The following is a 14,174-nucleotide window of genomic DNA, read 5'->3' as shown; positions in this document are numbered from 1 at the left end:
CGCATGCCTTGTCAATCGTCCCTCAAAAAAGAGATGTTTACAGACACTATCCCAGAAAAGGTTCAGTACTGAATATTGCACAGATCTCTGACATATCTAAAATTGTATAAAACACTCTTTGAAATGCAAGGCTCAGCAAGTGACCTTTATGTAATGCTGCTGTGCAATTTTCTCCTGTGGCCACTTTGAAGTTGTAATGTCCGGGAGGTTACAGACTTCTCATCTCTTGAGGGAAAGACTATTGGAAACAATATTCTAGAATAAAACCTCAGAGAAAGCAGTCAAAAACTCTTATATTTCATATAAGGTACAAAACAAATCTGTCATAGCAAAGCTCTGATGTTGGAGCACTGTGGATAATTAGGTGATTGCAATGCTATTCATCATATGAATTATTAGAGAAAGGTAAATGTTCTGCAAGCATTTTAAGATTATTATTTACAAGGACAGAATTTACTGGACAATGGTTCAGTGAAGAAAATACTCATTCCATTGCTGAAAAATCAGTCTTCCTCTTCAAATCATACCTCTTTGTTAATTACTATCACCACTGTCTACAGACACTGGACCAATAGCAAAATGAAACTATGGCAACAGATTTACTCACGTATGTGTCTGACACTCAACATTAACAAGCTGATTGTTCTTGTCAGAAATTAATCACTAAATTCACAATATAGAATATATAAATTCCTAAATTTTATTGAAATATTGGGAAAAAGGGGACTTGGACGAAAATAAACCAGAAACAAACAAGCTTGAGCTACGATGTATCAAAGCCAAATAACGGAGGTTAGGGGGAAGCAAAAATTTTCTTAAAGAGGACTGAGCATTCAGAGTCTCAGCTTTCACCAGAAACGTGGACACTCCTCCATGTGATCTAAAAGAGCCTGAAAGAAAGAACAAACCAAAGAAGGGTTTTGCCCCTGTCTTTCCAAGTTTAAAACTAACTGGTAGAGCCTGGAAACTCTTCTAAGCACTTGTTTCTTACTAGACAATGCAAGTAAGTTACACTTTGTCCTGTCATCTCTGTCCACTTGTAAAGGAGGAAAGCCAGCTATGGCTTTTTGTAAGCAATTTCCCAATCCAAATGAGAAAAGGGAGCAGAAATGAGACCCTGCCATGTCGTTCACACCATTGTCTGCAGGTTTGTTTCTACCCAAGCTGCTGGCTTCAGCCTCGGGCTGTGAATAGATCCCTGCTGTGATTCACAGGGCTGCATCAACAGCGGAGCTACTTGAGGGTCTGGAATGGCCCCTGATTCTCATGTTGAAAATGTAGAGAACACTCTTTTGCTTTATTCCACAATTAACAGAAAACAAACACTTTTAATAAAATAAGTTCAGTATTAGCTTTCTAGTCACCTAGAGAGAAAAACCCTACATATCAGTCATTGTTAAGTTAGAGCATCCCCCTGTACAGGTTTTACCCTTTCAAATGCTTTCTTTATTGCTTGAATCTAATTGAATATCCATCTCATTTCAAATAAAATTTAAAAATATATCTCTCTTCTTTTGCTTAGGCCTCTTTTCTGCATTCATTATTCAATTTGGTTGGATAATTGCATTCCTTAATGCCATTACTCTCTATTTTCCCCCATTTATTTTACAGAGAGAGCTTACAGGCCTGAATCTGATATTTGGTAAAGCCAGTAAAGTAATCTGAAATCACTGGATTTATTCCAATTTTTGCTGTAGTGCCACATAAATTGGAACCTAGCCTATTTTTTCATCCGTAGTTTGAGGTTTATGTTATCAGTAAATCATGGCTGCTTCTAATTTCAGTATGGTGTTACACAAACACAGAATCACAGAATGGATCAGGTTGGAAGGGACTGCAGTGGATCATCTGGTCCTGCTCAAGCAGGGTCATCCCAGAGCTCATGGCACAGGGTTGTTCCAGATGGTTCTTGAATATCTCCAGTGGGGAGACTCCACAGCCTCTGGGCAATCTGTTCCAGTGCTTGGTCACCTACACAACAAAGAGGTTATTCCTCATACACACTTACATGTCAATTCTAATTTTTTGATCATGGCAGGTTAAAAACTTAAAAAAGAGCCCTAAGTTTTGTATGAAGCAGGGAGCTTCAGGGTCAGTTCAGGGTCAGTTTTGTGTCTGGGTAAAAGGAAAACCATGGTCCTGATATCACTACGGCCTATATAACAACATGAAAGTCTATAAATTATAAATCTACCTATACCTGGTAATCAGTTTTCTCCCACAACAGCTACTGAAAGGATATCTGCAGTTCTTGAATCTTAGAACTGTGAAGGTTGGGAGGGACTTCTGAAGACTGTGTGGTGCTTAGGCCCACTGAGCAGGGTCAGCCAGAGCAGGGCCATTGCTTGGCATTGCCCCATTTGGCTGTCACTGTGCTGGGCACCTTCTGCCCCGGTACCTCTGCCAGTGTCTGCTATGCTGCTCCTTGCCTGCCTTTTCTGTCCTGACAGCAAACACCTGGAAAGCAGCTGGATTGCTTTCATCTTCCACTCCTACAGGTTGTTGCAGTGGTTCTTTCTCGTCGGCAAAGTGCAGGTGTGGAGCTGCTCTGGGTTTGGATCCAGGGGTTCTGAGAAAAGAGTAGGAAGATGGGACTGAGCTGAGTGAGGCAGTTCTTTTCCTGTGGGAATCTGGAGAGCTGCAGATGCCATGACATCATGAAATAAAGGCCACTCAAAGGAGAGACAGTGAAAGGAGAAAGTCCCTTCTAGGCTGGCTGATCCCTCTTTCAGAAGGCTTAATCATAGTGTAGGGACTTATATTTTGTCAGAATCTTAAGAGCTGATATCATGCCACCGTGCCAGAACCTTCTTTAAAATACCTTCATCTTTTGCATGTGTTGGGAGAAAAAAGGGTTTTACTGAGTGGTTAGGAGAGGGCTCAGCATCATCCCTGTTACATGCAAGCTGACTTAGAAACTGTATCAACAACTGATGTGAAGAGGTGCTTCACTATCTGCTTAGGGAAAATATCGCTGTATAACAATTTGGGACAGAAGGGAACTTAAAAATCATCTAGTTCCTGCCTCTCTGCCATGGGCAAGGAACCTTCCCTAGAACAGGGAACAGGTTGCCTATAGCCCCATCCAACGTGGCTTTGAACACTTTCAGGGATGGAACATCTACAATTTCTCTGAACAACTTGTTCCAGTGCCTCATCACCTTTACTGTAAAATATGTCTTCCTTATATCCAGGCTAAATCTGCCTTCTTTCAGCTGAAAACCAACGTCCCTTGTCATGTCATTGCAGCTCCCAGCAAAAAGTCTCTCTCCATGGGGATAGCAAAATTCTTTATATTTTCCAAACATATCAGTCCTTGGATACTTATTTCCATGGGACTTTGGGTGTGAGGCTGTTGCTTATTTTGTGTGCGAAAGGCAGACTTTAGCTCCAAATTTCTTCTTCTGTTACATAATAAATGTATTTGAAGGAATGAGGCATCTGTGTGGCTTGATAGCCTTTCTATCTATCCCTCATGCTGGCATTAGTAGAGAAAAGGCAGTATCTGACACAGCCTGAAGAGAAAGGAACAATGCTGGGAGCTGTTAGGAGTTATCAGCACAAGGCTGGAAATTTGATAAACAGTCTGCTTAAAAATCATGGGGAAATTATTCTGCTACTGTAGATTATAGACATATGTCTTTGCTTTCCCCAGCATTAATTGTTCGGGGTTTTGTTGCCCGTGTATATGTGTGTGTCTTGGAGTCTATACACAGGTGTGCTGTTTATAGATTTGCATTGGGTGAAAGACTGCAAAGGCACCCAGCACTCCTGCTTGCTCAGTGCCTGGGTTTCACATGTCGTGCCCAGGAGTCAGCACGTTCCTGTGGGAGCCCGTGGGCTGGGAGTGGGCACAGGGGTGGGGATGAACCACAGTTTTCCTTCCAGCCTAATGAGTGCCTGCCAGCACAGCTGAGCTGGCAAAGTGAGTGTTGTCATTTGCCTCTGGCATAGTCCACACGACTCATTCCCACTTCTCAAAGCCAGGGAAGAGCAAGAAGAACATGCACCATACAGGAGAATTCATTTAATGCACAGACCTCGCGAGGCTGCAGAGGTATTGGTTGACTAGCAGCTACCTAACTCCTGCAGAATTACTGGGAAAGTGAGCATGGGAACAATGGGCACGTTTCAAAGCAGCCAGAGTACATGGGAATAAGTTGGGTAGCCTAAATCACTTTGGTGCTTTTGCCCAGGGTTATGAGGTGAATCTTTCTGCACTCCTGGAACCAGGAGGAAGGTGGCTTGAGTCACCAGTACCTCTTCTCCAAAGGTTGCCTTGAAAGAGCACTTTTTTTCTCAGCTATCCATGTGGGAATTGAGTGAAATTTAAGCTGCTACTGTGGATATCAAAAATAGGTGGTGTGACTGGCCCATGTATGTGTGAAACACATTCCCTGTGTTTCACAGAATGACAGAATCACCAGGATTGGAGGGGGCTTCCAAAGATGCTCAAGTCCAAGCCCCGGCTCAAGCATGGTCCACTATAGATGATTGCTCCAGATGGGTTTTGAATATCTTCAAGGATGGAAACTCCACAACCTTTCTGGGTAATCTGTTTCAGTGTTGAATCACCTGCTCTGTAAAGAAATGTTCTCTTACATCAAGAGAGGATTTCCTGAATTTGAATTTGTGCCCATTGCCCCTTGTATCACTGGGCACCACTGAGAGGAGGCTGGCTCTGCTGTCTTTGTTCCCCTCATTGGGTATTTAGACCCACACTGACAAGACCCCCTGAGCCTTCTCTCCTGCAGGCTGAACAGCCCCAGCCCTCTCAGGTTTCCTTCCTATAACCAGTGCTCATCACCTTTGTGGCCCTTTGCTGCACTCCAGTAAGTCCATGTCTGTCCAGTGTAGGGAACCCAGCACTGGACACAGCAACCTGGGGAATGGTGAGAGCTGTCTCACGAGTGCTGGGCAGAGGGGAAGAATCACCTCCCTCAAACTGCTGGCAACACTTTTCCTAAAGCAGCTTGGAAAGAGAATGGGTTATGTAACTATGTCCAAGGATAGCAAGCAAAACAACACAGAGCTGGGTTATAGGGATATTGTTGGACATTGTTGGTGCTGTCTTCTCAGTGGAATTTGGGTTCCTTTTCAGCACAAATAGGAGATCTCAGGCAGCACACAATTCACTCTTCCTTAGGAACAGACAAATTTAATTTGTTTGCTCTTGGTCCCTTTGAACAGTGAGCAGATGCCAAGGAGGCTGAAGGGGAATGAGAGGAGGGGAAAGAAGACTGGGAATGGAGCTGTGTAAGCAACAGCTGGGAGGTCTTTTGAGATCATTAAAAAGCAAACAATATTCTATCAGTCATGTTTTGTTATTCAAATTAATTTTTTTATTTTTTAGGTGTGCAGTTTACATTTTTTTTTTGCAAAACTGTGCTCACACTGACAGTTTACTGCTGGCAAGCCAAATGGGAGAGGCAGACCTGATAAACCTGTGCAGGACCTGCTGTGAAATATTTTAGGGAAAAAGCCTTGCCATTGTCCAGGAGGTCTGGATGATGATGGAGTGGAGAGCTTTTGAAACAACACAAGCATGTGTGGGACATGATAGCATTGCAGGGAATACATCACACAAACAATATCAGGCCTCAAAGCTGGAGGAGCTGTCTGGTGTGAGCCTCCTGAGGTCCAGCAAGGCAAAACACAGGCAGATCCATCCTCATACTGCCCCACCTGCTGCTGGACTGCCTTAGGTTGGGGATTGGCTGTTTAACAAAATTCCATCTTTAAAATCTGACTTTTCTGTGGGCCTGTACAAGCAGCAATTAAGGTGTTACTTAATGAAATACTGGAGTAGCCTACCAAGTATTTCTGAAAAGCAATTTTCTCTGGATGGATGACTGCCTTTTCAAGTGTTTCAGAAAAGTGATATGTTTTAAAACTCATCCTTCATTGCTCTTGCTACTTGTATCACAACAGTAGAGTTTTAGTGTTTTTCTTGATCTCTAATTTCGATTGTGTTGTCCTTGCTAGTGTTAATAAGTATTCTCCTGCCAGAGTAATCTCACTGGGAATAGACCTGACATTGTGTCCATGCTATGTGGCACCCACATACCTGGTTCCTTGGTTATTGGGAATCTCTCCCCCACATGAAGACTTTATTTTTTTATTTTTGTGATTTTTTTGCCAGAAAACACAACCGATTATGAATAGCGGTGCTTGGTTGGAAATATGGCACTTAGGAACAAATTTATAGTTGAAAAATATAAAGTTTACTAAACGAAAAAATGCTTGCAGAGTGATCTTTCCTATTCTTGAAATCTTAGTGACTGTACTGTAGGGGGATACAGTATGGGTAAATGAAGGTGCTATAGAATGTAATCTTACCCCCTAAGGAGTTGCAGCTGAGCCAATTACTAAGGGTTAGGAGCAGGCCTGATGTTAACAGGCCGCAGCTGCAGCCAATCAGCAGAGTGTTATAAAAGAGTGGATTGGTTGGCTGAGGGGAACTGGAGTCAGTGGCTGCTGTGAGGGCGAGGAAGAGTCAGTGCCTGGAGGAGCTGCCTACAAGAAACATCAAGGAGGTATGAAACTCTGGCAATATGGAACCCTTACAATGTAATGATAATAGAACTCTTGCAATGTAATGACAACACTGTGCAGCTGCTTTCTCCTGTCTTTTCCTAAGGCATATTTGTAGATTTTCACAAGGACAAAGCTTGTTTGGGAAACTGTGATTGTAAGTTAATTAAAAATAGTTTTCATTTTAGAAAACTAAATGTGTTGGTAGTAGCATACTCATTGCTAATGGATGATTGTACTTTTTCAATAATAATAAGAGATTCAATGAAGCTTTAGAAGATGTTAGGATACGATTAACTAGATAATCTACATATTTGAGTTTTATTCCCAAATAAGATGGCTCTCCCAGAGCCAGAAGTCTGAGTTTGTATTTGATAATTATATGAGACTCTTGAGCTTTCTTGCAGATTGTAATTCAATTTCTCTGAGAAAAGAGCTTTAAGACATGAAGAAAGAATGAGTGCTTCTAATTCCAGGAAAGCATTGTGACCGGCTTGGTCAGTTTGCTGACTCTGTCCCAAACAGAGCCCAGCAGATTATTCACCATAATAATGCTGGAGCAGCAAATAATGCAGAACCCAGAAATCACAAATTGTATCTTTCTCAAATACTGGTTTGGTTCTGTGGAAAAAATAGTTTCTGTGTGTTTATCAAAATGCCAACTGTGGTTTCCTTTACTAGGAGATGTTCTGTGGTGAGGTACATCAGAAATGGCTGAAAGGTGTTTGGCACTTACTGGACAACCTGTGACAGGCAGCTGCCCAAAATTAGGGACCAGGATCACTGAGGCAAAGGCTGATGACTTGTTTCTCTGACTCTGATGATAGGTTATGTGTGGATATGTGTGTCTTTATTCATGTATTCTTACACACATGCAGGCCCACTCCATGCTCTGTAAGTGTTGTACAGTGGATTATGTTCCCATCACTGAAAACAGCAAAGGTAACTCTGGCAGATGTGGCTGAGATTCACCAATTCACCACATCTGTTCTGTTCCAGCTCTCTGTAGTGCCAGGCCCAAGGGCTGTAAAGCTAATATGGATCAAAAAGCTGCTATAACAGAAAAATGGTCAGTCAAAACCACCTGATTTTTGCCCATTGAGGATGCTTTTTTTTCATCCATAAATATTGAGTTAAATACTTATGGGGATATGAATCCTGGTGAAGAATGGTTTTTTGAATCTACCTAGGATAGTTACTATAACTGCTGAGTGTCTTTAGGGATTTTCTGGATCCTAAGCAAAGCGCCTTATGACTTCAAAAGGTAACAGTGTAGGGGGATACAGTATGGGTAAATGAAGGTGTTATAGAAGGTAATCTTACCCCCTAAAGAGTTGCAGCTGAGCCAATTACTAAGGATTAGGAGCAGGCCTGATGTTAACAGGCCGCAGCTGCAGCCAGTCAGCAGAGTGTTATAAAAGAGTGGATTGGTTGGCTGAGGGGAACTGGAGTCAGTGGCTGCTGTGAGGGCAAGGGAGAGTCAGTGCTTGGAGGAGCTGTCTACAAGAAACATCAAGGAGGTATGAAACTCTGGCAATATGGAACCCTTGCAATGTAATGACAGTAGAACTCTTGCAATCTATATGATAACATAGCAGTGTGTAAATAAAAGAGAGGAAGAAAACACAGCCCATAAAGAATAAAACAAATTTGAAGAAGTCACTGTTTCCTGTAAAACCTATCTGAGTGGGAGCTAGAGAAATAACTGCATTAGAGAGAAATAACTGCATTAGTGTACTTTAATCTCCATGGGATTTAAATTCAGAATGTGCCGAACTGGGTCATTGTCATACATGAGAAAATGGGGACTTCAGAGATAAGGCTGGGGCAGTTGTTCTAAATACCATAAAGTGCAAACCCATCATTTAGTCAAAATAGCTGATTTCTGGACATCTGCACAGTTTTAGCTGTGACACTTAACTGGAAGATTGAACTCTCACATATTTGTGCTAAGTTTACTGAAATCTGTGAACAGGACTTTGGAAGAGCATCAAAGTGAGTTTAGAGCATGGAGTAAGTTTAGACCAGGGAGGACCATGGCCAGAAGGGAGAGGTGCCATGAGATCTTTTAGGAGCAGACCTGGTGCTGCTGGTACTGTGGCACCAGGGGACATGTTCACCACACACAGAGACCACGAGGAATTATTAACTTTGCACCTGCTCGAGGAATATTCCCATAAAGTTAATTATATAAATATATTGATTTGTTGGAGCAGAACAATGTTTATCCTTTTGAGGAGAAAAAAACTTCTGCTTTGAAATAGGGGAAGATGCCAAAAGCAATAGATTAAAATTGGGAGTGGGTGGTAATATGGACTAGAAATCAATGCATGGTGTGATGCAGTCATTAGACACAGATGCTAAACTGGAGATAAAAATGGAAATGTAAAGCTCTGCTCTGGAAAGAAATTATTTGTTGCTTTGCAGTTCTCTACAGGACAAGTTAAGTGTTGTCTATCATCTGACTAAAAAGAAACTAAAAGATCTGTCATGAAAAAACTTCGGTGAAATTGGAAAATGTTAAAGATGAGGTTTTCTCGAAAGTTCTCTCAAAGGACCTCTTTGGTCAAATGTCAACCTGAAAGTATCTCGAAGGGCCAACATGAGTAGTACTGAAATTGCGGTATTTATCTATACAGACACACAAAGTTTGTATTTCTGTTTAATATTTGAAATATATACAAAATGTATATAACAAATGCAGTGAATATCTTTGGAGTTAATGATCATGAAATGTAAACAGTGATGAAATGTAAACAGTCTGTTTATCGATTATGCATTAAATATATAAATATAATAATAATAAATAAATACACATCTATTTATACATATGTGTATGTATGCATGTATATGTATAAATGCATATGAATTAAATTTATTTTTACAGTTTGCTTTTGTCATTGTTTGAGACCAAGTTTGTGGACTCTTGCATTGTTTCCTCCCGGTGGAATACCTAATGCTGTGTGTTACAAGCCTGTCTGTCCACAGCCTTGGACATGTGAGGAGTAGCTACTAATGTAGCTGTCATCTCAGAAGATATTTTCAAGATAAAGAGGAATTCTGTGGACATCCTTGAATCTGTGATTCTTTTTCTAGTTACGGTCAAAGAAAAAAAAGTAATCATTTTCAGTCTTACTGTAAAGAAAAGCTGTAAATTGCCTAATTTTAAGGCAAATGAGAGTAATCTGTCTCCAGGCCTTAAGATTCCTGAATGAAAGAAGAGCGTTGCCTTTTTCACTATTTTCAGCCTCCAATAATCAAGCATAACTTAGGGTCGTGTTCATTAACAAATCTGTGAAGTTACCTTTGCCTGAAGGCAGCAGTGAATACAAAACAATTGTTCAAGTTATGTGGCTATTTCCAGTTTAAAATGTTCACATTTGGCTAATTGTATTCATTTATTTCTTCCTAAGGCAAAAAATGGGGAAACAAAATAGTAAGCTGGCCCCTGAGGTGATGGAGGATCTGGTGAAGAGCACGGAGTTCAATGAACATGAGCTAAAACAGTGGTACAAAGGATTTCTAAAGGACTGTCCAAGTGGCAGACTGAACCTTGAGGAGTTTCAGCAGCTCTACGTAAAAGTAAGTTATTTACTAAGTTATTTGTTAACTTAAAAGTAAGTTGTTTGACTGTAGAAAGAGTTATGAAGTAATGTAAAGCAAACATATGGTCCAGAGCTGCTGGTCATTTGGACTGAGGAATAACTTTGCTTGGAGAAGCAATGGTGAAGGAGATAATGAGTGGGAAGTGTTACCCTCATCACACCAGTGATTTGTGTAACTATAGTGACAGGAACCAAAAGTTTAGGAAAAAAGCTGCGATTTATTCACAAGAAATGTAATACATTCTCTGTGCTCTGAAATTCATGATGTGAATTTCAAATTTTAAAGGTGATGTTGTTCACCTTTAAAGGATGGCCATGGTCCTGTTCAATATAAACAATGTGATTGCTGGACATATTTATATAAAAGTGGTGAACTTTTATGGCAGTATGACTTGCAGATAAATTATGCACTGTGCACAAAGAATTTCTTCCATAAATTTTAGATATTGCCTTTATTTTTTCTCTGCTGTCACTTTTTTCTCACTTTATTGGGAAGGGAAAGCAAGCTGATCTGTTTATTTTCTTCTTGTTTTTCATTACTTTGTCATGTTCAATGCAGTCTTTCCCTTACATTTATTATGTATTTATTCTGTAACAAGAAGAACATGGGGGAAGCATAAAAAATGTATTCATGTTAAAAAGATAATTATATTTTAATTCAGAATTGAGTGTCGACCTAAAGGTCAGACACTTCAAAGTACTGTTAATTAGGACAAATATTGAATGGCAATGATGAACTGTAGGATCATAAATACATTTGAAAGGCTGTTTTATTTTTCTTCAGCCTCACATTGTAAGTAGTTACTGTTGAGCACATGGGCAATTTTTGCAGACAAGTGGGACTGTTGTTTTCCTCAGATGCACTCTGCAGTTCTTTCCTAAATTTCTTCAAAATTGAACCAGATCACTCTGCAAAGTATTACCTAGACAATTTTTCTTTCTAATGAATGGCTCTAGCATAAACTTCTAATTCAGCTTACAAAATAAGCTTCTGTCTTCATATTTTAATATTCGTGGCTAAAGGTGTTGCCTCACAATCCTATTCTTAAGTAACAAATGAGTCTGTAATGAATTATATTTTTAGATGAAAGAATCTGTACAGCCTCAGGTGTTTTACTTGTTATTGACTGATCATTTATAAGTTCCATGTTAAACAGTACTCACTGCACATCCAACAAGAGCAGACATCCAGTCATTGCTCATACATCTTTCTGGAAAAAGTAAACCTGCTTTAAAAAATTCTTAATAAAGTATGTCAACTCTTCAGAAATAATTTTTTCTTTTTGGAAAATCACAGTAAATGTGGTTTTTGGTGATTTGCTTTGTTTTGTGTTTTTGTTTGTTTTGGTTTTTTTTTTTTTTTTTTGGTTTGTATGTTTGGGGCTTTTTTGGTTGATTTTTTGGTGGGGTGGTGATTTGGTTTGGATTTTCTTATGATTTTGTATGCTGTGAGGAAAAACATCAGGAAATAACTCAGAACTTCCAGGATTTCCTTCCTTCAAACAGGTGTTTGAAGCATTCATAGATAGAAGACATATCAGAGAGTAAATTCAATATCATGTTTTCAGAGATGGTAGTGCAAAAAATAACATGAAGAGCACAAGCAGTATTTTGCTCCTGAAATTTGAAGACAGCTTTGTAATCTTACTAAGCTGCAATATCCAGCTTTTAGTTTTATGGCCTCATGTATCTTTAGACATGGACATGAAATGTCATTCTCTGCCTCGCTTTGGTAGTTGTGGGGTTTGATTTTGCTATGTAATGGCACTGCCATATATTTAGTCTAGTTTATTGTCATCCTGTATTTAATGTTCATATGGGGCAAAATACTAATTTTGTGAGGAGAAATATGATTATCTGTAGTAAATCCAGAGCTTTACTTCTGTGTATGTCACAGAAATGCTTGTAAAATAATGTCTCTGAGGAGCTCATAGTCTGAGTGTTGGCCATGGTGGCAACTTCTTGTGTTGGACATTCTGTCTACCCCAGCTTCTGGCTGCAGATAAACCCCCAGATGTGAAATTCATCTGTCCAGGAGGAGCCACCAGAAGGAGACTCAAATCTTTGTGGTTACATTTACGGCTTCTCACTTCAATTAAAATATATTCAGGGTGAAAATGCATGAAACATGTATTGATTTGTGATTCCTCTGCATAAACTTCTAGTTGGGAGAGATGATGTTCATCTGTTTGTCTGAACTGGATTTTATTGAGGAAGATTTCCATAGATCAATATATTTTGAAAAGAAATAAAAGACTTTCTTCCATTTCCAATTCAGGTTGACTTAAGGTGACATTGTTTCTTGGTTTGTGAGACCTGTGGGGAGCACTTTCATGTGTGTTGATAGAAAGGTGTTGGTCATCTAACTTAAGTGCAAAGGAAACTTTTTTTTATTTTTACTAATGCAGAATAGAAAATATTATCAACTTAAATAGACAAAAAATTTTATATTAGCAATACTTTGAAGGGAATTTCCTGGTTATCTGCACTTCTCTTCCATCAGATTTACAGAGTGAGGTGCACAATCTTAGGGCATAGAAACCGTTTTGGGGTGTTTTTGTGAAACATAACTAGATGTGTCCTGGGATCACACCTTGTGTTGCTGTATCTAATTGCTGCTAACAAGCTTGAGTTAGTCTGAAAGGGAACCTCCAGAACATGTGTGATGTGGATGTCAGGTCCTCATCACGAACCCTTCCAGCTCTACATATTTGCATCAATTGTACTGTGCTGTTTACTGATGTAGATAAATACTGTATTGACTAAAGGGGAAATCACTCTAGTTTGGCTTGGGAACATTTGCTATTGAAATTTCCATTATGAATACAAATCACCTAGTGCTTAAAATAAGTAGTTTCACCAATGGACTCTACAGAAAAATTATTTGCAGCACTTTTAATGCAAGTGTCTATAAAAATTTTCAGCCAAAAGTACTTCTTTTAAATAAGCAGCTAATAAGCAGAAATATACTTCATATTGTTGCATATTTAACATTTTCTGCAATATAGTAGGTTCATTGAAAACAATCCATTTTTGGGTAGATAGATTCTTCTTGGGATACAAAATCCATGGCAAATTGTTAGGGCTCATGTTTCCTTCCATGTTGCTGAATGAAGTGAATGTTCTGCAATTTTTTAAATAGTTATTGAAGTGTTGGTTATGTACTGCAAGCCCAGAGCCACAAAGCGTCCTCAATACTGAAACATTGGGATAGCTGTCCTCAAAGTCTGCACAGAGCATGGGAGGGGGAGAAATCTGTAGATAGCATTCTGAGGAAACTAAAGCCAACATTTTGTAAAGTAACATGGAAAACCATAAGGTAATGCTCAGGACAGGAGCTGGTGCTAAATTCTAAGTTTCTCCGGGGTATGGGAGTTACATCTTCCTACTGCAGAGAACTATCTAGAACAGTAGAAAAAGCAAAATCACCTGGCTGGAGGCCTTTTGCTTTCTCTCTTAGGTGACAAAAATAATGTAATTGCCTTACCATTATCACAGTGGTTTATGTACTCCTTAAGCTGTATAAAACTGAATCAATTAGAAGAAGAGCATTGCCAGCAGGTCAAGGGAGGTCATCCTGCCCCTCTACTCAACCCTGGTGAGATGTATCTGGAGAGTTGTGTCCATTTCTGAGCTTCTCAGGGCAAGAGAGATGGAGCTCCTGAAGCAGGTCCAGCAGAAGGGGACAAAGATAATGAAGGGACTGGAGCATCTCTGCTATGAAAAAAAAGCTGAGGGAGATGGGGCTGTTCAAGAAGAACTAACTGAGAGGGCATCTCATCAATGTTTATCAGTATCTGAGGGGAAGGTGTCAAGAGGAAGCACCAAGCTCTGCTGACTCTGTGGCAGCCAGCAATAGGACAAGAGGCAGAAAGTGATGCACAGGAAGTTTCTCCCAAATATGAGGAAGAAATTCCTTACAGTGCAGTGACCACACACTGGAACAGGCTGCCCAGAGGGGCTGGGGAGTCTCCCTCACTAGAGATATTCCAGAACCCCCTCTGGATGCAGTTCTGTGCCATGTGCTCTGGGATA

The 14,174-nt window shown here is 40.0% G+C and overlaps 1 protein-coding gene across 2 annotated transcripts in view; it reads left to right on the top strand.

The window, feature by feature from the left end:
• The window catches only part of VSNL1 (visinin like 1), an 87,062-nt gene that overhangs the window by 29,862 nt on the left and 43,026 nt on the right, over window positions 1-14,174 (top strand). For both annotated transcript variants that reach the window (XM_058019816.1, XM_058019817.1), the window contains exon 2: window positions 9,948-10,116. In XM_058019816.1, the coding sequence (XP_057875799.1) occupies window positions 9,955-10,116 (162 nt within the window). In that variant the 5' untranslated portion in view covers window positions 9,948-9,954. The remainder of the gene's footprint in view (window positions 1-9,947; window positions 10,117-14,174) is intronic.

The sequence above is a fragment of the Melospiza georgiana genome, chromosome 3, assembly GCF_028018845.1.
Source record: "Melospiza georgiana isolate bMelGeo1 chromosome 3, bMelGeo1.pri, whole genome shotgun sequence".
Taxonomy (NCBI): domain Eukaryota; kingdom Metazoa; phylum Chordata; class Aves; order Passeriformes; family Passerellidae; genus Melospiza; species Melospiza georgiana.
This window is presented reverse-complemented; position numbering and strand designations above follow the sequence as displayed.